At 42.8% G+C, this 25,086-nt stretch overlaps 1 protein-coding gene across 5 annotated transcripts in view; it reads right to left on the reverse strand.

The window, feature by feature from the left end:
- LOC121969814 overlaps positions 1–24,770 on the reverse strand; it is a 32,585-nt gene extending 7,815 nt beyond the window's left edge. The window contains exons 1-6 of one of the 5 annotated variants that reach the window (XM_042520088.1): positions 24,534–24,661; positions 24,284–24,359; positions 23,975–24,203; positions 23,652–23,859; positions 23,342–23,419; positions 14,582–14,758 (exon numbers count right to left, since the gene is read on the reverse strand). In XM_042520088.1, the coding sequence (XP_042376022.1) occupies positions 14,753–14,758; positions 23,342–23,419; positions 23,652–23,859; positions 23,975–24,048 (366 nt within the window). In that variant the 5' untranslated portion in view covers positions 24,049–24,203; positions 24,284–24,359; positions 24,534–24,661 and the 3' untranslated portion in view covers positions 14,582–14,752. Of the gene's footprint in view, positions 1–14,581; positions 14,759–22,935; positions 23,172–23,341; positions 23,420–23,651; positions 23,860–23,974; positions 24,204–24,283; positions 24,360–24,533; positions 24,662–24,688 lie in introns of those variants that run through there. The other 4 variants (XM_042520095.1, XM_042520081.1, XM_042520104.1 and 1 more) reach the window with 4 other exon arrangements.
- Between the last annotated feature and the right edge of the window lie 316 nt (positions 24,771–25,086).

The following is a 25,086-nucleotide window of genomic DNA, read 5'->3' on the forward strand; positions in this document are numbered from 1 at the left end:
ACACTGCACTCTGCCATCACGCCTCAAGAGTGGCCAAGTGGACGGGATCTTGTCGAGTACACCTATCCTCCTACCTCAAACATAGTGAGGGAGCGTGATGCTCTCAACTCCCGGTACGCTGAGGGAGGGATCCCTGCCGCTACCACGCTGGATCACACTACCCATGAGCGGACCAATGAGCACTCTGAGCTCTTGCCATACACCCCTCGTCTTGTGCCACTACCCATGCGGAAACACGTTGTGTGCAGGGCCTATGTGGCCGACGAGCTCAACAATAATGGAGTCGTCAATCGCCCAGCATGCAATCATGCAGGATGGTGCATGATGCTACAGTATGTCATACCTGAACATAGCCTCCTCCATATATGTGTGTGCCCAAAAGGTAAACGCATATATATATAACCATGATATAAACAGCATAAATCCAAAGACATCACATATAACAATGATATAAGCATCATGAATCCAAGAGCATGTATCACACATGAACAGCAACTAATCCAGTAGAGTAGAGCACTATAGATATGCATCTCTATGAACATATACACATGGCAAGCAATAAAAATATCCAATCCTAAAGTAAAGCAACTACCAGATGAAGCATGTGATAGGTATCAACTAGCTAAGACCAAGAGGGAGAATAATCTACTATCTACCACTAGTAAGTATATATAAGCTACACATATCATAAGACATTATCAAAAGATAAGTCAGAGGGTACCCGCCTCAAATAGAAGGTACAATCTAAATCCGAAGTCGAGACGCCCGTCTCGAATCAGAGTCCTGTGTTAAACAAATAGTTTTATTTAACTAAATCAAATGAATAGCTAAATAAAATCCCCAAAACTAAATTAGGACAAAACCCTAATTCATACAATCTCAACCTACCTAATTAAATCTAACGGTCAATTAGGATTAGTTACCTAATCCCTAATCACCAATAGATTAGTAATCTAAACTTAGATTAAATCTAATAGTTAATTAGGGTTAATCGTCTTAACCCTAATTATTCCATTAGATTAATCTAAGTAATTAAATCTAATCACAATCAACATAACCCTAATTCAATTCTAGAATAATTTACCTACAACATGAAACAATTACCCTACACATACCTCAAACTCCGTCACTGTTGATTGCTAGATCAAGTGATTCTGGTTAGGGAAAGCTGCCGGAATACCACCTCAATGATCACAATTCTAGCCTCACAGCAATAAAACCTCACTGCTAAAGTCCTTCCCACTGATCGGAGGAAGATAACATGTCAGGTAATCAAGAAATCAATCACCACAGAATAGAACAAAACCTCACCTCTTAAAATTCTTTCCCTCTGTTCGGATTAGGCCAACATCTCGGGTGATCAAGGAAAAGAGGAAGTCGATCACACCATATCTCAGCAATCAACAGAACTCGATCATTATCTCCAAGATTGCAGCTAGGGCACATCCGGTATCTGGCGACAGTCGAGTACAACCGGCATCTATGAAACCGCGAAGAAGAAGGGAAGAAAGATCAGAAGAGGATGTCGCAAGATCTAGGTGAAGCTATCTCCTCACCTCTGTGCTCCGAGACCCGAACTGCGCCGACGATCGGGTGGTGGCAGTGAGGCGAAGTTGTGAAAAGTCTCGATGTGATGTCGATCGGAATGCTCCGGCTCCTCGATCGATCTCCGACAAACTTTGGGTGTCTACAGCCCGGAGGAGAAGGGTCGACCAGATCTGAGCTCAGACGACGTGAGATCGGGGAAGGAAAGGCTCAGGGAAGACCTGAGAACAGGAGGATCCGCCTCCTTGTTCGACCTCTGGCAAGGTTCCGGCAACTTCCTCCGCAGGCGGTGAAGACGATTGCAAGCCCCGTCGGCGTCGAGTTGTTTGCGAGGAACAGAGAGAGGAAAGGGTCGGGAAGAGAGTCGGGGAAGGAGAGGAAATAGAATCGGGTTTGGTGTTTGGGAAATAAGAAAAGAAATGGAAAAGAATTTATAATTAAAAACATTTCCTCACCTAAACGGGTATCCCAAATAGGCTTTATCCGAACCCAAAATTGATCCCCTCAAAACCCTCCGTACGAGCTCCGAAAAATTCTCAGAAAATTTCTAAAAATTCCGGAAAAATATTATAAGGCTATTTCTGAAATAACCCTATTTATTTAAATTTTCCGAGATCTCACAACTTCAGGGGTTCAAGGGATCGTCTTAAGAGATGAAGTTTCGCGGTTCATATCTTGTATCCAAAGATGCAGGTGCTCTGAAGGACCCAAGAAACTTCAGAGAAATTTTTTCTACTTATAGAGGGGTAGCCAAATGACCCAGGGGTGTTGTGTGAAGGGCACAGCACATGTTACCCTTGGGCTAAAATTGGTTGCTCCACTTGCTGAGCTCATATGGCTTGAGTGGGGAAGTGGTTTCTTTATCTACTTTTCCATTATGGAATGAATCAATGTCCCCTCTTTCATTGCCTTTGAGCTCTTTGGCTTTTGTTGCTTTCTTCGTCCCGGGCAAAATATTGCCTCTTATTCGCCTTGACAAGCTCGGACGAAGTGGGTTATTTCCCTCTCCGCTCCATGGTAAGTTTGAATCCAGTGGGACTAAAATTTTCTGAGTGCCCTAAGAGCTTATGCTTGTAATATTTGTTATCTATTTGAGGTCTGTTGTTCCTGAGGAAATGTGACACTATGTATTTGATCAGATTCTAAGTGTAAAGACAAATTTTGTATCTAATCAAAGGCTTTTATGGAATCCTTCTATCATTTACAATGTGGTGTTGTGTTCATCATTTCTTCATGTATCCTATATATCAGTTATCATAGCTAAGGTCATTTTAACTATTTGTATGGTTTGATATTATAACCCATATTATATCAACTGATATTATCTCATTGACTGAAGTCAATATCATATTTATCCAACATAACCATACTTGCCTTCATTAATAAAAATATTTTCAATAAATACTAAGTCATATTCTGCACTAACAGATTAATATTTATCACTCTTCTAAACTTTTACTCTTAAAATATTCTTGTCTTTAGCCTGGGTAGGGTCAAAAAGTTTAGTCCTTTTTATTTTATTATGCCCAGTCGATCGCATTTTCTTTCGAGGTTTCTGAACTGGTGATTGGCTCTCCTTCGGGTGAGAGGATGTTCGAGGCACTACCAACCCCCATCGCGGTCCGATTCGTCACATCTGATATAAATGCCCCTCATTTTTTTATGATGACCTGACACATGCCTTTTCTAATCACCACGTCACATAGGCCTTTTATCCTTCTATTTTGATCCTCAACGTCTGCTGAGCTACCAACGTCCTAATCTGACGACCGTCTTGCGTTTTTCCAACCCTAAACCTTTCGTCTCCTCTTTAAACCTCGTCCTTCCTTTTTTCTTCTCTAGAGCTCTCTTCCTGTTGCTGTCTTCGACCAGTCCTCGTGCTCGCCGTTCCACGACGATCCCCTTTCTTGTTTTCAGTAAGTAATCCATTATTGCTCTAGCCCATACCTTTGTCCATGGCTGAAGAAGCAATTGCTCCTTGGTATGTCCATATGTCTTCTATCTTTGACAAGAATGCTAGATTATCCATCCGTCGTCAATATGAAATTCCTAAGGAATATAAAATCATACTCCCAGCACCGACTGATCGACCTCATCATCCCCCTGATAACTACGTGACTTTTTTCAGGGATCAGTTGATAGGGGGCTTAAGGTTCCCCATTCCTCCTTTCTTAATTGAAGTAAGTCGATATTTTGATATTCCTTTGCAACAATTTGCTCCAAATGCCTTTCGTTATCTATGCGGCGCTTATATGTTGTTTCGTCTACGAGATATTCCTCCTACTCCTCAAAATTTCTTCATGTTTTTTACCCCAAGCTCTCAGAACCTAGTGTCTTCTTATTCCAGTCGAGAACTAGAATGGTCCTTTTTGGAGATATGCCATCGTCTCTCAAAGCCTGGAAATCTCATTTTTTCTTTTTAAAGTTTCCGGGACCTATTCCTTGGTCTCAGGCTTGGAAATCTTTCTTGCCTCCCTTACCCGATGTTAAAGAGTTTCATCTCCTTCCTACTTTTCCCATTCATTGTGAGAAGTTATTAGGTCATCGGCTTTCGATCCCGAAATGGTTGAAGGTCGAGCTTTTATACCTATTTGGTTTAAGCCACGTCAAACCCGATACTCGCATTTCCTTAGGTAACGCCTTGTTCCTTTCTTTTTGCTTATGACTGGCTAAATTATTTCTCTGTTCTATACAGTGGAGAGTTTCTATGATGCTTTGATTGACGAAGAAATACGCGTGGAAGAAGAATTGCTTCGTGCCAAGGAGGCCGAATTTCTGGCCGCTATCGCCCCTCCACCGTCAATTGAAGAGTCGGCTCGCTTAGCCGAAATACCTAGCTCTTCTGAGCTTCATGAGACTCCAGGAGGTTCTTCTAGGGATCCTGCTGCGCAGATCCTCCCTGATCCTGCTCCCGCTATCACGTCTTCTGCAGCTGTTACTGTCTCCCCCTCTGCCTCGGTTCCTATTATCGAGCTTGCATCCCCTGGTAGCCCTGATAAACCCCTAACTGAGATTTCTGCGAGCAAGCGCCCAGGACGCAAATTGACCAGGGCTCCTCCTCCAAAAAGGAGGCTAATCCTTTCTGTTAATGAGCTTGGTTCAGAAGATTTTGCCTCAACTGATCTTCTTTCCGATGAGCCCACATTAGCAGAACTTTATCCGTCCTTGAATTTTCCTACCTCTCCTTTTCATAAAACTAGTACTTCTAGTGACGTTTCTTTTACTTTTCCTTTGTCTATTCCGACTTCGGGATCTCTACCCTCTTCGCCTTCTTCTTACTTGGTTTTTGCTCCACCATCTGTCCCTACTTCTTCCTTCTCAACTGGCTCTTCTACCATTCCTGTTCTCCCCATATTACTGGGGGGTTCTTTCGCTAGTTCTTGGGATGAGGTGCGTTCCCTCTTCGAGGGACTTTCCATTCCTGAAGCGATTGACCGTTTCTCTAATAAAGAGAATAAGATATGTTTACATACTTCTGCTTTCTGTTTATGGAGTATCGTCTTACGGTTTTGAATATGCTTCCAGCGATGGCTGGAGAACATGGGTTTCTCCCGACTATTGCACAATCTATACATTGAGAACGAGAAATTGAGATCGGAGAACAAGGGGTTGCGACAGCAGGTTATCGAATTGTCTTCTGCCGAGTTTTCTGCTGCCGCCAAGAAGCAATTTGAAACTCAAATTGAGAGCCTTGAAGCCCAATTCAAATTGGTTACGGACCTCAATCAAGAGCTAACTTCACAACTTGGCGAACTAAAAGAGAATTATGAAGCAGAATTGAGTGAAAAATTGAAGGCCTTGCAATTAAAAGAAAATGAGGTGGCATCTCTAAACAATTCCCTTGATTTAATAAAAGCTGAAGCCGCTGCTAGGGAGAATGAACTGAAAACCTCTCAGATGGCGTTAGTGGTTTATAAGGAGCACGAAGATGTTCGTTACACAGAACGGGCCACCGCCATGATCGAATCTACTGAGTTCAACCGGCCGATTGTGAGATCCATCTTGTCTGCTTTTACGGCAGGGGCCAAAGGAGCAATTCGACAGTTGGAAGAGGAGGGCTACTTAGCGCGCGTTCCTCCTCTCAATTTCCTGAACCGTCGCAGACTCATTGAAGAAAGACCTCCTGATTTGTACCCCAAACTAGTTCTAACTCATTCTCCAGTTGTTGTAAAGAAGGGGAATTAAGGTTTTACAAACTTACGTGAATCTGAATAGTCTCTTTTGATTGCCGATCTTATTCAAATTTTTGGATAATTTGTTGGTTTCATGTATGTGTACTAAATGCTACTTAGCTTGTTGGTGTCCAATTTTTCCCTATGACCCATTCTTCACTGACCCGGTCGATATATGTATAAATATTGGTAAGTACCGTCCGATATTTCAGAGATACCCCCAATTATCTCCATTCTTTACTGACCCGGTCGACTTAGGTATAAGCATTGGTAGGTCTCGTTCGATATTTCGAAGATACCCCCAATTATCCTCATTCTTTACTGACCCGGTCGACTTAGGTATAAGCATTGGTAGGTATCGTTCGATACCCCCAATTATCCTCATTCTTTATTGTCCCGGTCAATATATGTATAAACATTGGTAGGTATCGTTCGATATTTCGGAGATACCCCCAATTATCCTCATTCTTTACTGACCCGGTCGACTTAGGTATAAGCATTGGTAGGTATCGTTCGATATTTCGAAGATACCCCCAATTATCGGTCGATTTATTAGGATGGTTCAATTTAACCAGGTTGTTTTCATTAATCAATATTCGAGGCTTGACCCGTACTTTAAACCTATATTTATAGTATTAATTTTTGTTTTGTCTCATCAAGTTTCTTCAAAAATTATTTCTAGGGAAATTTTACGTTTTTTCCGAGGTAGTTTATTTGACTTCATCTCTTTCCCTTTATTCTATGATATTATTACCTTTTATGACGCTTGACATTCTGAGCACATTTTATTTCCCTTTCATATCTTATGTTTAGAGGTTTTAGCATAGGACTAGAAAAGGGACGAGGGTTTACGGAATCTTATTCTTCTTCCCTCCGTCCATCTTTTCGCTTCTCAATTCTTCTTCTTCTGCCCTTCTCTCTTCATGGCGGTCTCTTCTCCGGCATGGTTTCTTTCTTGCTCTTCCGACCTCACAGATACAGAAGAAGTGGACTTACAGGCAACCTATGGTTTTCCCTCCTACATTGTCCGCCCTGCTCCCCATGAGGGTCCTCACCTTCCTCCCTTAGGCTGTATCTCCCTCTTCAGGGACCAAGTCCTGCAAGGTTTCAGATTTCCTTTTCACTCCTTTTTTTGTGAGGTTAGCCGTTATTTTGCTATCCCGTTAAACCAGTTTGTCCCTCAATCCTTTTCCATTCTAGTGGGTTTCATTGGAATATCCAAACTGTTGGATTTCCCACTATCTCCTCGTCTTTTTCATCATTTCTTTATCCCTCGTCGGGTAGATGTTGGTATTTTTAAGTTTCAGTCTCGTCCCAAAGTCATTCTATGTAATCGTATTCCCCCTCAAGGTGAATGGTATAAAAAAAATTTCTATATGCGTCTACCTTCTCCCCCTCCTTTTCCTATTCAATGGATACATGATCTGCCCCCGCTTCCTAACACCCAAGGTCTCCTCAATGATCCTTTTGTTGCCTCTGCCTTACCTAAACTGCGGGGAGCGAAATTCAGTTTGCCACATCTAATTGCAGAGGGCTTAATGTTTCCCTTCGGGATAGGTAACATTAACACTCCCTTGGATGGTTCCTTCGGTGAGTATAATTATTTTACTTCGTCTTTGCTGATTAGTATATCTTTATAACCATGATGTTTATACTCTGTTTTTCAGCCGACGCTATTCTTCCGGCTCTTATGTATAGGAATTCTGCTATGACCAAATCCTTTATCAATAATCTTGGAGAACAATGGTTACTGGCTCGCCAATCTGATCCCAATCCCTCTACCTTGGGCTTGCTTTCCGAAGAAGAACAACAAGCAGAGGGTGTCGCACTTATGGAAGAGGAAGAAGAAGAGCCTTTTGTCACTTTAGTTAAAAAGCCAAATCTTACCAAGGATTCTCCCTTTGGTAATTTCTTTGGTACCTTTGTACAAACTCCTCTTGTTCCGGCGCCTATTTCTTTTGAAAGAGGTAAAACACCGATGACTCCCACCATAGTATATTGAGCAGCTCGTTTCTTAAATACCCTGGCTTGTTCTGTATCTCTCGGAAGAAGACCTTGCTGTAAATATAGTATAATTTGAGCTCGCCAATCACCCTGAATCTCTATATCAGTCTGTCTTTCAATACAAGAAATTAGCAGGGTCTGTTCCACTGGTCGATCAAGACTCCATGGTATTACAACAGAGGCTAATTTAGTTAATTCATCTGGACCTGATTCTCCGCTCGAGGAATTTTTTGTATGCTCACATCTTGAAATTGAGACTTCAACTTCTCAAATGCCTCGGCATATAATTTAAGCCTGTCATTATTGATTTCAAAATTACCTGATAATTGTTGGGCTGCTAGCTGAGAATCAGAGTATATAAGGACTCGAGCTGCTCCCACATGCCGAGCAGCCTGTAAGCCAGCTATTAGAGCTTCATATTCAGCCTCATTGTTGGTAGCTCTGTAATTTAATCTAATGGAGAGTTGAAGTCGGTCTTCTCTCGGGGATACAAGAAGAATACCGATTCCACTGCCTTGTCTAGTTGCAGAGCCATCCACATAAACTTTCCAGGTATCTTCTTCTTCTGGGCCTTGAACCTCTATGATGAAATCTGCTAGAGCTTGTGCCTTGATGGCCGAGCGGGGTTGATATTAGATATCATATTCCTCAAGCTCGGTTGTCCATTTGACTAACCGTCCTGATGCCTCTGGGTTGAGCAACACCCGTCCGAGAGTGCTATTGGTTAAGACAATAATCTCATGTGCTAAGAAATATGGGCGCAGCCTCCGAGCAGTCAATATTATAGCATAAGCCAGTTTTTCTAGTGTAGTGTATCTACACTCCGCTCCTTTTAATAAATGACTAGAAAAATATACAGGTTGTTGCTCTTTTCCTTCCTGTCTGACTAATACAGAACCCACGACGTTTTCATTAGCCGACAAATACACCCACAGAGTTTCTCCTGCTATAGGTTTAGCCAATACAGGGAGGGTAGCCAAATAATCTTTCAATTCTTGGAAAGCCTTATCACATTCTTCATTCCATTGAAACTTATTAGCCTTTCTGAGTATTTTAAAGAAATGGAAACTACGATCGGCTGATCTAGAAATAAATCTAGACAAGGCTGTGATTCGGCCTGTCAATCTTTGAGCTTCTCTCAGGTTGCGGGGTGGCTCCATGTTCTGTAGTGCTTTGACCTTACTCGGGTTGGCCTCTATCCCTCGTTCGGACACCATATATCCCAGGAATTTTCCTCCCTTCGCACCAAACAAACATTTGCTTAGGTTCAACTTGAGCCCGTACTGTCTTAATGTTTTGCAAGTCTCCTCTATATCCCTGCACAGATCAGCAGCTTGAAGAGACTTAATTAAGATGTCGTCAACATATACTTCCATATTCCTACCAATCTGTTTCTGAAAGACCTTATTCATAAGCCTTTGATAGGTTGCTCCTGCATTCTTTAGTCCAAAGGGCATAACATTATAACAATAAGTGCCTTCAGATGTTATAAAACTAACCTTTTCTTGATCCTCTTTGGCCAAGGGGACTTGATGATAACCTTGATATGCATCCAGTATGGAAATATATTCGCATCCGGCAGTAGAATCAACTAGTTGATCAATCCTGGGTAAGGGATAGTAATCCTTCGGGCAAGCTTTGTTGAGATCTCGAAAGTCAATGCACACTCGCCATTTATTCCCAGGTTTAGAGACTAACACCACATTAGCCAACCAACTTGGGAATTGCACTTCCCTAATGTATCCGGCCTCCATAAGCTTGGTTATTTCTTCCTTGATAATCTGATTTTGCTCCATACTGAAACTCCTCTTCCTTTGCATGACGGGGTGGGCATCCGGAAAGACATGCAAGGCATGTTCCATGACAGCAAGAGAAATGCCTGAAACTTCTTTGGGAGTCCAGGCAAATACATCATTGTTCTTCTTCAAACATTGCACCAACTCAGCTTTAAGATCAGGATCGAGATCGGCTGCAATGTAGGTGGTAGCTTCTGGACGCCCAGTCTGGATTTGAACTTCTTCCTTTTCCTCATAAACCAGGACAGGCTGCTTTTCACGAATGACATTAACTTCCATTCTTTGAATCTTCCGAGCGGTGTTAGCCTCAGTCCGAATGATTTCTACGTAACATTTTCGGGCTGTCTTTTGATCACCCCGTACTTCTCCGACTTGATTCTCCACGAGAAACTTAATCTTCTGACAGAAAGTAGAAACGACCGCCCTGAACTCATTCAGGGCGGGCCGACCCAATATCACATTATAAGAAGATGGAGCATCTACTACCATAAAGTAGGATCTCCTGGTTCTCATCAGGGGTTCCTCTCCCAGAGAAATGGCCAATTTTATCTGACCCAAAGGTTGCACTTCATTACCTGTGAATCCATATGAGGAGGTTGCAATCGGTTGAAGTTCACTAGGGTCAATCTACATGCTATCAAAAGCCTTTTGAATATAATGTTGACAGAGCTTTCGGCGTCGACGAAAACTCTAGCCACGCGACTGTTGGCAATGATAGCCTTGACAATGAGTGTGTCATCATAAGGGAGCTCTACTCCCCCAAGGTCTTGCAGCTCAAAACTGATCAAGGGTCCGGCAGCCTGCTCCTGGCTACAACCTACCGGGTGTATCTCTAGGCGACGTGGGATTTTCTGGCTCTGGTGGAATCCCCATCGGTGGGTCCTCCGGAGATCATGCTGATTTCTCAAATAGCAACATTGCCTCTGTTCTCTTCTTCATGGGACTCCATCAGTGCTTTGCCCCATCCTACATGCTGACTTTCCTGCCTTCTCATCCGGGTGATATTCCGGTTTGAGTGGACTTTGCTGTCTGGGGTATTGTTGCCGGTAATAGTTCTGTTTCTGATAGCGCTCTTTATTGACTCTTCTATTTCTCAAAACGAAACAGTCATCAGAGTGATGACTGCTAGTTTTATGATAAGTACACCATCTCCTCGGTGCCTCCGGTTGCATCTCTACATGCTGTACAACTTGTGGACGATAATCTGGTTGCCGATGAGGTGGATGAGTAGTCCTAGATCCTCTTGGTGGGGGTACCGGGGTCGGAGCCTTCTCCTTCGCATGAGTAGGAGAAGAGGGAACACCTTCTTTCCTACGAGCAGCTTGGGCTTCTTCTACGTTAATGAACTCATTAGCACGTTCAATCAGGGAATCAAAATTAACAGGAAGATTTCTTACCAGATCTTTAAAGAAATCATTATCATTTAGGCCCTGAGAGAAAGCACTTACTAATATTTCAGTAGTAGCATTAGGTACATCTATAGCTACCTAATTGAATCTTTTAATATATGCCCGGATGGATTCTTTAGACGTCTGTTTAATTGAGAATAGGCTCCACGGGGTCTTATGATACCTTTTGTTGCTGGAGAAATGATGTAGAAAGACTTTCTTGAAATCTTTAAACTTTCGAATAGACTTTTCAGGCAATCTCTTGAACCAGCGTTGCGCTGCTCCCCCAAGAGTAGTGAGAAACATCCGACACTTCACCTCGTCGGAGAATTGTTGCAACAAGGCTACATTCTCAAACTTTAACAAATTATCTTCCGGATCTGTGGTTCCAGTATATTCTCCAATTTGCAGATTCTGATATCGCTTGGAAAGTGGGTCATCTAATACACTTTGTGAAAATGGGGAGATGACCTTTTCAGGTGAACTATCACTGGTTATCATTTTAATCTTACGCTTCTCTCTATCCGGCGCCTCACCAGAGGACTCTTGGAACACAGGCCTCTTACCCCGGATCCAAGGGAGTGAAGGAAAGCTCGTGGGCCTTTGGTTGGAGAAACGATGGGCGGAGGAAAATACAAGGTTCTTCTTCTTCCATCTCCTTTCCTTTGATGCTCGTAGTTGATATCGCGGATGATGAGCCGTCGGCAAAGTGGCCCCGTATGAGCTTGCAATTGTTCTTTCTTGTTGTTGTAGGGCTTTATGAACATGAGAATTAATGAGGAAATCAAAGCGATTGATAGTAAGTAGGTTCGACTTCAGCCTCTTCCATCACGTAGTCTCGATTTAGCGAAGTTTTCCTGGCGCCAAATTTGATCTGTCAACCGGCCGTGAAGGAGATCAGGAGAAGGAGACCTTTGTAATGACGAAGAATAATGACGGTGAAACCTCGATCCGAGAACCCCAGAGCGGATCAGAAGAAAACCTTCAAGCTCCCTGCGCACAAGAGACCAATCAACACTATCGTCAGTGACCAAAGACCGGGGTGGGAATCCCTGGCTAGGCCCTCCGACGCTCAAGTTAGGGATCTCTCTCTTGACGCCGAGGAAAGAAGAAAGAAGATGAATGTCCGCAATTAGAGATGTGAACTTACCTCGCCAACGGAGAGGATTCCCCCTTTTATACCACTTCATATAACCTCCGTAGTCATGAAGTGGACCCCGGTTTGTTAGACTTCATTATGACCTCAGCTGCGTACTTGGGGAAGATGATTTTTAAAGAATCTCTTTTGTACCCCAGATGTACCTTCTTTATCGTTTAGTGCCTGCAAGACAAGCTAAAAGCATATTTCCCGCCAGAATATATATTCTCTATCATGAATTATTTTATTCGGTATATTCATGTATGATTCTTCTTCATGTGACTTCTATTTGTATCTCTGTTATGTTTAAAAAATAACATTTTGTTCAACATGTTTCTAAAGTATTCATTGAAGGAGCTATGCGGGTTCTTTGCTCGAAAGAACCCTCTTGACCGATATTGGTCTATCTTTGCTTCGGAGTATGTAACGGTCGTTATTGGCTTACCTTCATACGGCAAGCATGTATCGACCGATATTGGCCTATCTTCGTTCGGCAGGCATGTATCGACCGATATTGGTCTATCTTTGCCTCGGAGTGTGCATCGGTCGTTATTAACTTACCTTCATACAGCAAGCATGTATCGATCGATATTGGCCTACCTTCGCTCGGCAAGCATGTATCGACCGATATTGGCCTACCTTCGGAGTATGTAACGGTCGTTCTTGGCTTACCTTCATACGGCAAGCATGTATCGACCGATATTGGCCTATCTTCGTTCGGCAGGCATGTATCGACCGATATTGGTCTATCTTTACCTCGGAGTGTGCATCGGTCGTTATTAACTTACCTTCATACGACAAGCATTTATCGATCGATATTGGCCTACCTTCGCTCGGCAAGCATGTATCGACCGATATTGGTCTATCTATGCCTCGGAGTGTGCATCGGTCGTTATTAACTTACCTTCATACGGCAAGCATTTATCGATCGATATTGGCCTACCTTCGCTCGGCAAGCATGTATCGACCGATATTGGCTTACCATCATTCGGCAGTCATGTATCGACCGATATTAGCTTACCTTCGTTCGGTAGGCATGTATCGTTCGATATTGGTCTATCTTTGCCTCGGAGTGTGCATCGGTCGTTATTGGCTTATCTTCATACGGCAAGCATGTATCGATCGATATTGGCCTACCTTCGCTCGGCAAGCCTGTATCGACCGATATTGGCCTACCTTCGTTCGGCAGGTATGTATCGACCGATATTAGCTTACCTTCGTTCGGCAGGCATGTTTCGACCGTCCTTGGCCTTCCTCCTTTGACTCTTTCTTCTTTTTCTTTCCTCCTCTGAAGACCCACAAAACCTAACCCATATCAACCTCAGCTGCGTACTTGGGAAAGATGATTTTTAAGGAATCTCTTTTGTACCCCAGATGTACCTTCTTTGTCGTTTAGTGCCTGCAAGACAAGTTAAAAGCATATTTCCCGCCAGAATATATATTCTCTATCATGAATTATTTTATTCGGTATATTCATGTATGATTCTTCTTCATGTGACTTCTATTTGTATCGTTATGTTTAAAAAATAACATTTTGTTCAACATGTTTCTAAAGTATTCATTGAAGGAGCTATGCGGGTTCTTTGCTCGAAAGAACCCTCTTGACCGATATTGGTCTATCTTTGCTTCGGAGTATGTAACGGTCGTTATTGGCTTACCTTCATACGGCAAGCATGTATCGACCGATATTGGCCTATCTTCGTTCGGCAGGCATGTATCAACCGATATTGGTCTATCTTTGCCTCGGAGTGTGCATCGGTCGTTATTAACTTACCTTCATACGGCAAGCATGTATCGATCGATATTGGCCTACCTTCGCTCGGCAAGCATGTATCGACCGATATTGGACTACCTTCGGAGTATGTAACGGTCGTTATTGGCTTACCTTCATACGGCAAGCATGTATCGACCGATATTGGTCTATCTTCGTTCGGCAGGCATGTATCGACCGATATTGGTCTATCTTTGCCTCGGAGTGTGCATCGGTCGTTATTAACTTACCTTCATACGGCAAGCATTTATCGATCGATATTGGCCTACCTTCGCTCGGCAAGCATGTATCGACCGATATTGGTCTATCTATGCCTCAAAGTGTGCATCGGTCGTTATTAACTTACCTTCATACGGCAAGCATTTATCGATCGATATTGGCCTACCTTCGCTCGGCAAGCATGTATCGACCGATATTGGCTTACCTTCATTCGGCAGGCATGTATCGACCGATATTAGCTTACCTTCGTTCGGCAGGCATGTATCGTTCGATATTGGTCTATCTTTGCCTCGGAGTGTGCATCGGTCGTTATTGGCTTATCTTCATACGGTAAGCATGTATCGATCGATATTGGCCTACCTTCGCTTGGCAAGCCTGTATCGACCGATATTGGCCTACCTTCGTTCGGCAGGCATGTATCGACCGATATTAGCTTACCTTCGTTCGGCAGACATGTTTCGGCCGTCCTTGGCCTTCCTCCTTTGACTCTTTCTTCTTTTTCTTTCCTCCTCTGAAGACCCACAAAACCTAACCCATATCAGTTATCTTTAAATTTCAAAAATTAACTACACACATCAAAATGAGAAAATAATAGCTGTGTAATCAAAATCCAAAATATGCCAGCTAAAATCCTCTTCCCAATTGAATCTTTAAAGCCTTTTCCAGCAACTTAATGGCTGCATCTTCACGTGACCGAGTGTATAAATTTCCCTTGACAATCAAATCTGCAGAATTAAGCTGTAGGAGCTGATAAAAATAAACAAATTATAAAGACATTAAAAGATAAAATATACATGTAAGCGAATAAGAATTATCTTAACCTGCTGAAACACATAATGATTGATGATACAATTAAGCTTTGCACTACTGTTGTCTTATTTGTGCAGCATGTTATTGGAAATTAGCAACTGGTATAGAAGGAAATGAAATTGCATAACATCCACAGCTATTTGGCAATTTGCAACGATCTCAATCATATAAATCATATGGTTCTTCCTTGAGTTCAATTTAGCCCAGTGGCATATTCAAATCAAAGCATGATACTTTAAGGTTGGCAATGCCATAAAACTTATCCAACAAACACTGAAAGGTCAAATGCAAAGTGCTAACATAACACATTCTAACACTGAGCAGAACTAATAAGATATTTTCACTCAGAACGCTAGTTATGCAATATATGTCAAATAAAAAGATAGAAGAGAACGCTTGTGTAATGGGGAAAAAAACTACAGTTGCCCAAGTAGAAAACAATTGGATAACATGTGACAATTAATGGAGCAAGCCAATGAAGCATCAGAGAGAATAAAAGAGTTACTCATGAAGTGCTTTGGAAAGTTATAAGGATTCCAACGGTTGGAACCTCACCAAACAAGAAATTTGTTGATAAATTCCTACAATTGTTAAAAAAATCATAGTCAAACAATTAACTCTACAACAACAAACTGTCTAGCCACCAATAATCACATGAAGACTCATAGAAATTGTAATTAATTCAGAGAGCCAATAGATGGAGGAATTGTGCCCCTGAGCAAATTGCTTGACAAGTCCCTACATTTTTTTACATCAAGCTCAAGAAAACTGATTAAAGAAACAACTATATAACAAAAGAAAATAAGGGGATGTAAAAACTACAAGATGGTAAGGTGCACAAGTTCTCCAATCTCGGGTGGAATGTTCCCTTGAAGGTGATTAGCTCTCAGATACCTTGAAAAATAAGTAATGTGACAACTTCATGCAACAATATATAGTAAATTCTCATTGCCAATAACTATAATCGATAAAAAAATATATAAATAGAAGAAAACGCATACAATGCTGTTAGCTCAGTGCAGTTCTTTATGGAATAGGACCGTGCTGTTGGTGCAACCTTAGGTCAAGGTTGACCTGACTCGAGTTGACCTGACTCGAGTTGTATTTTGATGTTTGACTTAGGAAGATTGTTGGTGCAACCTTAGGTCAAGGTTGACCTAGTTGAGTTGTATTTTGATGTTTGACACTCGTAGAAGAGTTGTATTCTTGATAAGGGACAAGAATAAATATTTGGGAGATTATTGGTGCAACCGTAGGTCAAGGTTGACCTGGTTGACCTGATTCGCGAAAAGTCCAAGTATGGAGACTTGGCACTGGAAAAGTCCAAGCAGGGAGCTTGGCACGGGAAAAGTCCAAGTATGGAGACTTGCCTGGAAAAGTCAAGTATGTGGACTTGCACGGAAAAGTCCTAAGCGGGATGTTAGGCGTGTGGAAAGTCCAGTGAGTGAAGCAGCGGTGGGAAAGTCCTAGCGGGATGTTAAGGGTGTGGAAAGTCCGGTGAGTGAAGCGAGCGGTGGGAAAGTCCTAACTGGATGTTAGGCGGTTGGAAAGTCTGGTGAGTGAAGCCGAGGCGGTAAGAATCCTAACCGGATGTTGGTGTGAAAATCCTAGTGAGTGAAGCTAGGTGAAAGTCACGGTGAGTGAAGCCGGGCGAAAATCCGGATGGATCGAGGGTGATCGGACATCCGGTGATGGGAAGTCAAGTAGGTCAAGGAGTGACCGGATGCTTGTACGGAGAGAAAAGTCTAAGTGGGTCAAAGGATTGGCCGGACATAGCGGGGAGTCCTAGCAGTCGAGGGTGGCGGATGCTAGCGCTGATGTACCAGTCAAGATTGACGGATGTTGGTTTGGACTTGGTTTGGGCGAAAACCACGGTGGATCGATCGGTGATCGATCGGTGATCTAGAAATATTACGATCGGTGCGGTGGCCGTCGATACATCGATGGCATCGTGTTAGCGGTCGATCGGTGGCCGTCGGTCGATCGAGCGAGCAGGGGCGGGCGCAGAGAGGGTGATCGGTGCGGGGCCGTCGGCCTGTCTGATCGGTCCTGGACCGATCAGAGGTTCCGATCGGTCCATGGACCGATCGAGGCAAACGAAGCGAAGGAGGAGGAATGGATGGTGCGTGGACGATCCATAACTGATCGGTCCACGGGCGATCGGTAGCAGATGCGATGACGCCTGCGGCTGAATTCTTCTGTGTTCTTCGTTTTCTTCGCGAGGTTATAAAAGGAGGGCGCTGCGAGCCTCCTTCTTCTTCTACTTCTTCCTCTTCTCTTACGCTTCTGGCTGCTTGTGCTCTTGAGCTTTCTTGAGCTCTCATCGCTGCTGAAGCTCTGCGTGAGTTTCCTGCTGGTGTTCTAGCTGCTGGATCTGAGAAGCTGCTACTTCATCAAGGTTCCAGTCGACAACAAGAGGCAAGCAAGTGTTTTACAATTTCTGTTGTTCTTGTTTGTTGTCTCTATTGTTGTACTCCTTTGTTTGCTGTTGCAAAAGACTGTGGCGAGGTTTCTCCACCCATAAGGAGTATTTATTAGCCGGGTTTCCGGGGATTCATCCACCGACGGATTGACAGGGCTCGTCCACCTTACGGACACGCCGAGGAGTAGGAGCCCTAATCTCCGAACCTCGTTATATCCTTGTGTTAAGGTTTGGTTTTCTTCTCTTTCGTTTCTTTGTTGTATTTTTCGCTGCGCTAACCCTAGTTTGTAGAAAGAAACGAGAGTAATTGGGGTCGGCTATTCACACCCCCCCTCTCTAGCCGTACGAAGAGATCTTAACAAGTGGTATCAGAGCGAGGTCGCTCTTCATCGGATCAACACCCGTGGGAGCAAAGCTAGAGAATGGATCTCTATGGAGAAGACATCACCATTCCACCCTTCTACGAATGCAGTGACTTCGCGTATTGGAAGGTAAGGATGAAGTACTTTCTTATGACTAACATAATGAATTGGTTTTGTGTACAAGAAGGTTTTATTCCTCCGGTGGATAAGGAAGGAAAACCACTTGAGAAGAAGGAGTGGACAAGAGAACAAATTCACAAATCCGAAATCAATGAAGAGGTAACGAGAATAATTGAATTTTCATTGCCTTCTAACATCTTGTGTAAGATAGGTTACAACAATGCCAAGGAATTATGGGATAACTTGGCCAAGTTCCATGAGGGAAGCTCAAATTCAAGCCATGAAGAGGAGCTAAGTGAGCCAAGTAGCTCACATCATGGAGGAGAGGAATTAGAAGTTGAGGGTTACTCAACATCTAAGGACGAAGAGGAGGAGAGTTCTTCTTCAAGTTCGGAGCAAGAAGAAGAAGCTTCTACCTCCGAAAGGGATGAAGAAGAGCTCGCATCCACCCTCAACCCTAGGTAACTCAAGCAATCTAAGTTCAATTAAATTACACATTATGTGCTTTGAGTGTAGGGAACATGGACATTACAAGAGTAAGTGTCCAAAGAGGATAAGAAAGACTCCACCGGCGCCAAAGGTCAAGGAAGCCGGAGTCCCGAAACGCAAGGGCAAGGAGCACATCGTGTGCTTCCAATGCAAGCAAAGGGGACACTATAGGAGCCATTGTCCGAGGGGGAGGCAACCTCACAAGGGCAAGAGACCGGGCACATCGATAGGGGGAGCTAAGGCAAACCCTAAGGTAACCTCTAAGGTTCATTATTGCAATTCTAATAAAACTCATGCTAGTAGTTTTGTTGCAATTGTTAATAATGATAAGCATGTTAACTTTAGGAACCAATACATGTGCTTAGGAGCTAAACATGTTAGCCTAGGTAAGGATAACACTAGAAATACCAACCCTAGGATTAACGCTTCTAAAGTTAAGGAAAACCTAGGTAGAAATCCCAAGAAGACTAGACACATGCCTAGGAATATCTCAAGAGAAAATGACAAATTAAAACTTGAGGTATTAGAGAGGGAAAATCAAGTCTTGAGGTCAAGACTTGATAATTTAGAAAAGGCTCTTAAAAACATGGAGAAGTCATCTCTAGGGTTTAAGAGTCAAAAACCCAAGTCCAAGGACAAGAAAGGTTTGGGTCACAAACCTAAGTCCCAAATGGTCAAGCCCACCTATCATAATGTTCCATTCGATTATGGAACAAGACCTAGGGCTAGGGAGACCAACACCAAGGTCACAAGGGGAGTCACCCCTAGAGTTGATCTTGATGAGACCCAAATGACCAAGGCTTCAAAGCCTAAGAGGGTCATTAGGAGGGTTGCTAGGAAAGTCATCCCTAGTGAATATTTAGTGAGCCCAATGAGCTCACATAGGTATTGGGTTCCTAGGAGCATCTTCTCTACCCCATAAATGGGTTAGAAAGTGTCAACTCCAATAAGAAGGGTAGTTAACCCAACTTTGAGGAAATTGACACTCAAGGAGCATTTTCAAGGTTTTGTGAACCTTTGAAAATGAAATAGAATTATCATTTACTCCTTGGAAGAGTAAAATGTGCCATTATGGAAAAGAATGATCTTATTTGGCACAATTTAAGAAAACCTAGAGAAATACCATAATTGGGATTTTGGTTTTCTCTTAGGGATATATGGGCAATCTAGGGTTAGATTTTAAGTTAGCTAAGGCTAAGGATACTTAGATAGGGAATTTAGGTATTTTATTTGTGCTAACTTGCCATGATTGGTTGCCATATGCCATGCCATGACATCATATTTATTTTATTATCATTTGAAATGTCATGATAATGCTTAGGCTAGTTTATATGTCATGCTTTATTTAAGTTTTCAAACTTTATGCCATGACATCATGACATTGGCACATGTTTTTACTTATGATATCATTATATGCCATGTCACCATCTCTTGCATTATAATCAATGAAATTGATTTGAGGACAAACATATAATTTGATATTGAGATCAAATTGGTGTTTAGAAAATGCACGAGAACTTAGCCTAAGTTGACCTTAACCCATATCTCACATCAAATTGACTTGAATGTGGTTTGATACACCTTAGATGTGTGTGAGATATTAGGATCATGAGTTAGGATCAAGGTGCATTGTCCTTGTACCTAGATGACCCTAATTCAAGAAATTAAGGATCATAGGGAAAGCTTGTGTACAAGTCATGTACATCTAGCCCTAAGATTATGGTCCTAAATTCAAATGGTTTTAAAAGTATTTTAAAATTGATTTGAAAAACCTTGATGAAGCTTTCCTAGTGATAGCATTCATCATTGAACATTGTGATACAAAGTTGAGTTAAACTTGAACGATTTCAAAGTTTTTGAACTTTATATCAAGATTGAAAAATGGAAGTTATTTTCATAGAAAACTATTTTTCCATGATAGTATATGTTATGAGGAATGTATTCTCAAAATTTCACAATTTTTCGAATTTTCTGTAATTTTCTGTGAGTTTCTGAACTTCTTCCGGGGAGAAAATCAGAAGTTCTGATTTCAGTGGCTGGATCGGTCCGGGAGCCACCGAGGAAATCTGATCGGTCTGCGGACCGATCCAGTATGTGGATCGGTGCAGACCGATCGATGAGTCGATGTACGAGTGCGATACGGTGAAGGGATCGGCGGGGACCGTCGAGGCGTCTGATTCGATTTTCAATTTGTTATGCGAAATTTCGATTATGGAAATGGTGTTTTGGATTTCTAACGGTTTGGAACTCACAAAGACATTGTTGGTGCAATGGTCGAGGGAGTTGACCTTTAGGTTCTACCTAATTGTCGGGGAGTTGACTTTTAGGGGAGTTTTACTCCTTAAGACTTTGAGGATTAGTGATATGGGATTATCACTAAGTTGATTGTTGAGTTTAGTATCAGGGAAATTAAGAGTTTCAATGAAAGGTATGGGACTTTCATTAGGAAGAAACTCTTGACCTTGATACCCTTTTTTTTTTTTTGTGTGTCAAAAAGGGAGAGTGTTCATTGGAGAATTATTGGAGAAACCAAGTTAGGTTATCGGATTAACCTAAGCTGGGGAAGAATGTCAATGAATGTTCAAGGAAGAACATTGGAATTCTTTTGATGTGTGTCGAGGGGTATTGGAGAACCCAAGTTAGGTTATCGGGTTAACCTAAGGAGAATGTCGAGAGAATGTTCGAGGAAAGAACATTGGACATTGGAAGATGGTTGGAAAACCTAAGTTAGGGTCGGGTTAACCTAACTTGATTATGGGTTTTGTCGAAACATCAAGGGGAGATTGTTGGTGCAACCTTAGGTCAAGGTTGACTGGTTGACCGACTCGAGTTGACTGACTCGAGTTGTATTTTGATGTTTGACTTAGGAAGATTGTTGGTGCGACCTTAGGTCAAGGTTGACCTAGTTGAGTTGTATTTTGATGTTTGACACTCGTGGAAGAGTTGTATTCTTGATAAGGGACAAGAATAAATGTTTGGGAGATTATTGGTGCAGTAGTAGTCAAGGTTGACTGGTTGACTGATTATGAAAAGTCAGTATGGAGACTTGGCTTGGAAAAGTCAAGCGAGGGAGCTTGGCGGGAAAAGTCAAGTATGGAGACTTGTTTGGAAAAGTCAGTATGGAGACTTGCACGGAAAAGTCCTAGCGGGATGTTAGGCGGTGTGGAAAGTCCTGGTGAGTAGCCAGGCGGTGGAAAGTCCTAACTTGGATGTTAGGCGGTTGGAAAGTCCTGGTGAGTGAGGCAGTGAGAAAGTCCTAACTGGGATGTTAGGCGGTGTGAAAACCCTAGTGAGTGAAGCTGGTGAAAGTCCCGGTGAGTGAAGGCGGCGAGGAAAATCCAGATGGATCAGGGTGATCGGACATCGGTGATGGGAAGTCAAGTAGGTAGGGATGACTGGACGAGAGAGAAAGTCTAAGTGGGTCGAAAGGTTGGCCGGACACTTAGCGGAGAGTCCTAGCGAGTCGAGGAGTGGCGGATGCTGGCGCATGATGTACCAACAGTCAAGATTGACGGATGTTGGTTTGGACTTGGTTTGGCGAAAACCACGGTGGATCGATCGGTGATCGATCCGGTGATCTGAAATATTCTAATCGGTGCGGTGACCGATCGGAGTCGATCGAAGCCGAGCAGGTGAGGCGCAAGAGGCGATCGGTGCGGGGCCGTCGGCCTGGCTGATCGGTCCTGGACCCGTCGAGGAGGTTCTGATCGGTCCATGGACGATCGAGGGGCGAACGAAGGAAGGAGGGAATGGATCGGTGCGTGGACCGATCCATGGCTGATCGGTCCCAGGCCGTCCGAGCGCTAGCCGTGCTGACGCATAGCGGCTGAATTCTCTGTGTTTCTTCGTTTTCTTCGCGAGTTATAAAAGGAGGGATGCTGCTGCGAGCCTCCTTCTTCTTCTACTTCTTCCTCTTCTCTTCTGCTACAGAGCTGCTGTTGTGCTCTTGAGCTTTGCTGAGCTCTCATCGCTGCTGAAGCTCTGCGTGAGTTTCCTGCTGGTGTTCTAGCTGCTGGATCTGAGAAGCTGCTGCTTCATCAAGGTTCCAGTCGACAACAAGAGGCAAGCAAGTGTTTTACAATTTCTGTTGTTCTTGTTTGTTGTCTCTATTGTTGTACTCCTTTGTTTGCTGTTGCAAAAGACTGTGGCGAGGTTTCTCCACCCATAAGGAGTATTTATTAGCCGGGTTTCCGGGGATTCATCCACCGACGGATTGACAGGGCTCGTCCACCATACGGACACGCCGAGGAGTAGGAGCCCTAATCTCCGAACCTCGTTATATCCTTGTGTTAAGGTTTGGTTTTCTTCTCTTTCGTTTCTTTGTTGTATTTTTCGCTGCGCTAACCCTAGTTTGTAGAAAGAAACGAGAGTAATTGGGGTCGGCTATTCACACCCCCTCTCTCTAGCCGTACGAAGAGATCCTAACACGTGCAAGCGGTTTTGGTGCAAAGCCCTGCCACAATGATAATTTCATCCTTGAAAGAATTCCATCACTATAGCTACTTAATATTAGAAATTTCATCTTCAGTACTATCTCAAATCTAGATCAAACACTAGCAAGAGAAATGTAATTAAGAAAGAGTATATTGAATAGAACAGTTTAAAAATTAATGTGATGATCTACCAAATGGTGGTTCACAGTCTCCTTGTTTGGGATTTCATATTTCATATTACATCGTTTCATGTTAATTTTTTTTTGTCAGAATCACCATGCATTCGAAGGTGTTCTAGTATAGTATGAAAAAAAAGGAGCTAAAAGAAAAATGTGCTTATAATTTTTGAAGCCTCCGAATCCGGCCAATGCTAACAAATATACAACTATAGTCTTCTACGACCAAAATACCAGAGGAGAAATGTCAATCAGATTTGATGCAATCAGTCAAACAAAGAATTGGTTAATTGTGACTCTGATGGTCGGATATTCTCAGTTCAGTCCTGAAAATGCCAAACAACCAATTTTCCAAAAGTATTAATCATGTAAACTGAACCGAATTCAGACTATGTGCCATAGAGGACAGTTCAATCGCATAGAAACACAGAAGGAACTAGTTAAGAAGAGATTTTTGGCTGGAAAAGATGGAGGGCAATCAAGCTGGTAAACTTACTTCCTCTTCGAGCTGAGATCTATAGTTGCACATTTTGTGGCGCCTCCCTTCCATTGTGCCATCATAACTCTTGCTAGCCTGACAATTATCAGAAAATTGAAAACTCAAATTTAGGTTAGTATCAAACAGAGAGCAAGCAACATCAGATAATGGTGAAATTTTTATCCTCATTGTTCAAATTATTTCCTTAGTCCAAAATTAGACAAACCTAACACCAAATGCATCAGGAGTTCTTTGTCAGTTCTTCTAAACATGCTCTGCAAGTTTTGGTAATGAGGCAAAAGAAGTCGAACAAGCACAACTCACTCACATCTAGACCAGAACAGCTCGGAGTGCCATCACCGGAGGAACACGAAGACGGATCCGAGCGTGAGCGCCGACACTGTGGTTCCTCACTGCGATTCTTCCCCACCTTGTGCATCACCTTCTGCAGCGATCTTCCCCTGGTCGCGGAAACCCATAATTCGCCATCAAATGAAACGGATCGAAGATTTCTTTTCTTTTCTTTTTTTGACTTGCTATTTCCACGCAAAAAGAATAAATTTTGATTTATTCCTGCTACCAGAACCAGACGAAGGGCAAGGAACCAAACCAAACTCAAAAGGGGGAAGAGATCGATCAAACGAGGCTTACAGATTCGCCGGAAGCATGACGCCATGGGAGGAATACATCTCGTTGGCCAAAGCTACAGCTTTCAGGCACAACATATCTCTCTATCCCCTCCTCCCGCCGTTATTTCTACTCTCCCCCCATGAATCCACGGTCAAGGGGGATTAAAATAACAACAAAGGGATTCTCTTCTTCCCAAAAAAAGAAGAAAAAAATGCTGTCTTTGGAGTTCATGGGCGCAACTCACACTCCGCTGTTCAGTATTAAGGGAGTCAGAAATGGAAGGGGGCGGAGGAATACAGGAATGGCAAAGCAGGAGCGCAAAAAGTCAACCTTGCACAGTCCCATCGCGTCGCGCCGCCTGTTCTCCATTACTTCCACCATTCGCGAGGGAGGCATCCGCGACGATCTGCATCGATCCGCCGCATTAAGCTCCATATCCATAGAAAAAATCACAAATTTTCACAAGAAAACCGAAAAAAAAAGGGTCAAATTTCTTCATCAAGACAGCCCAAATCTTACACTTGCACAAAAAAAAACGCCGAGGAAAACAAATCCGCGAGAAGAAAGAGAAGAAACAAACCTAGAAGACGCAGAGCAAGGCAAGAGGGGACGAAGAAGAATCGAGAAAACAGAGAGGAAAGAAGGGGATCAAAGAGAAGAGGGAGAAATTTATAGAGAAGGTAGAAACGTGGAAGAGGAAAAAAAAAAAAAAAAAAAGGAGGGAATGATCCGGACCCTCCTATCGCCTTGCGATCGCTCTTCCCGGCTGTTGCTGTCCTAGCAAGAGATTGTGAGAAAAGAGGGATGAAAATGCTCAGGGATAGAGAAGATAAGGGGGAATGCGGCGGCAAAAAAAATTCGGGGAGAGGGAAAGAAAAAAAGCGGCGGTAAAAAATGGCGAAGGGAAAAAACGGCGAAGGAAAAAAACACCGGTATTCAACATCACTTAATAGACAACGGTTTTCAAAAATCGTTGTCGTAATTCCAAAAAAGCGCACAAAGACAACAGTTTTCAAAAATTATTGTCGTAGCCTTTAAAAACTATTGTCGTAACCCAAAAAAATATAAATAGACAACGGTTTTTGTTAAAACCGTTGTTAAAAGGCAAAACAACAACGATTTGGGATAAAATC

Source organism: Zingiber officinale, chromosome 1B (genome assembly GCF_018446385.1).
Source record: "Zingiber officinale cultivar Zhangliang chromosome 1B, Zo_v1.1, whole genome shotgun sequence".
In the NCBI taxonomy this organism is placed as follows: Eukaryota; Viridiplantae; Streptophyta; class Magnoliopsida; order Zingiberales; family Zingiberaceae; genus Zingiber; species Zingiber officinale.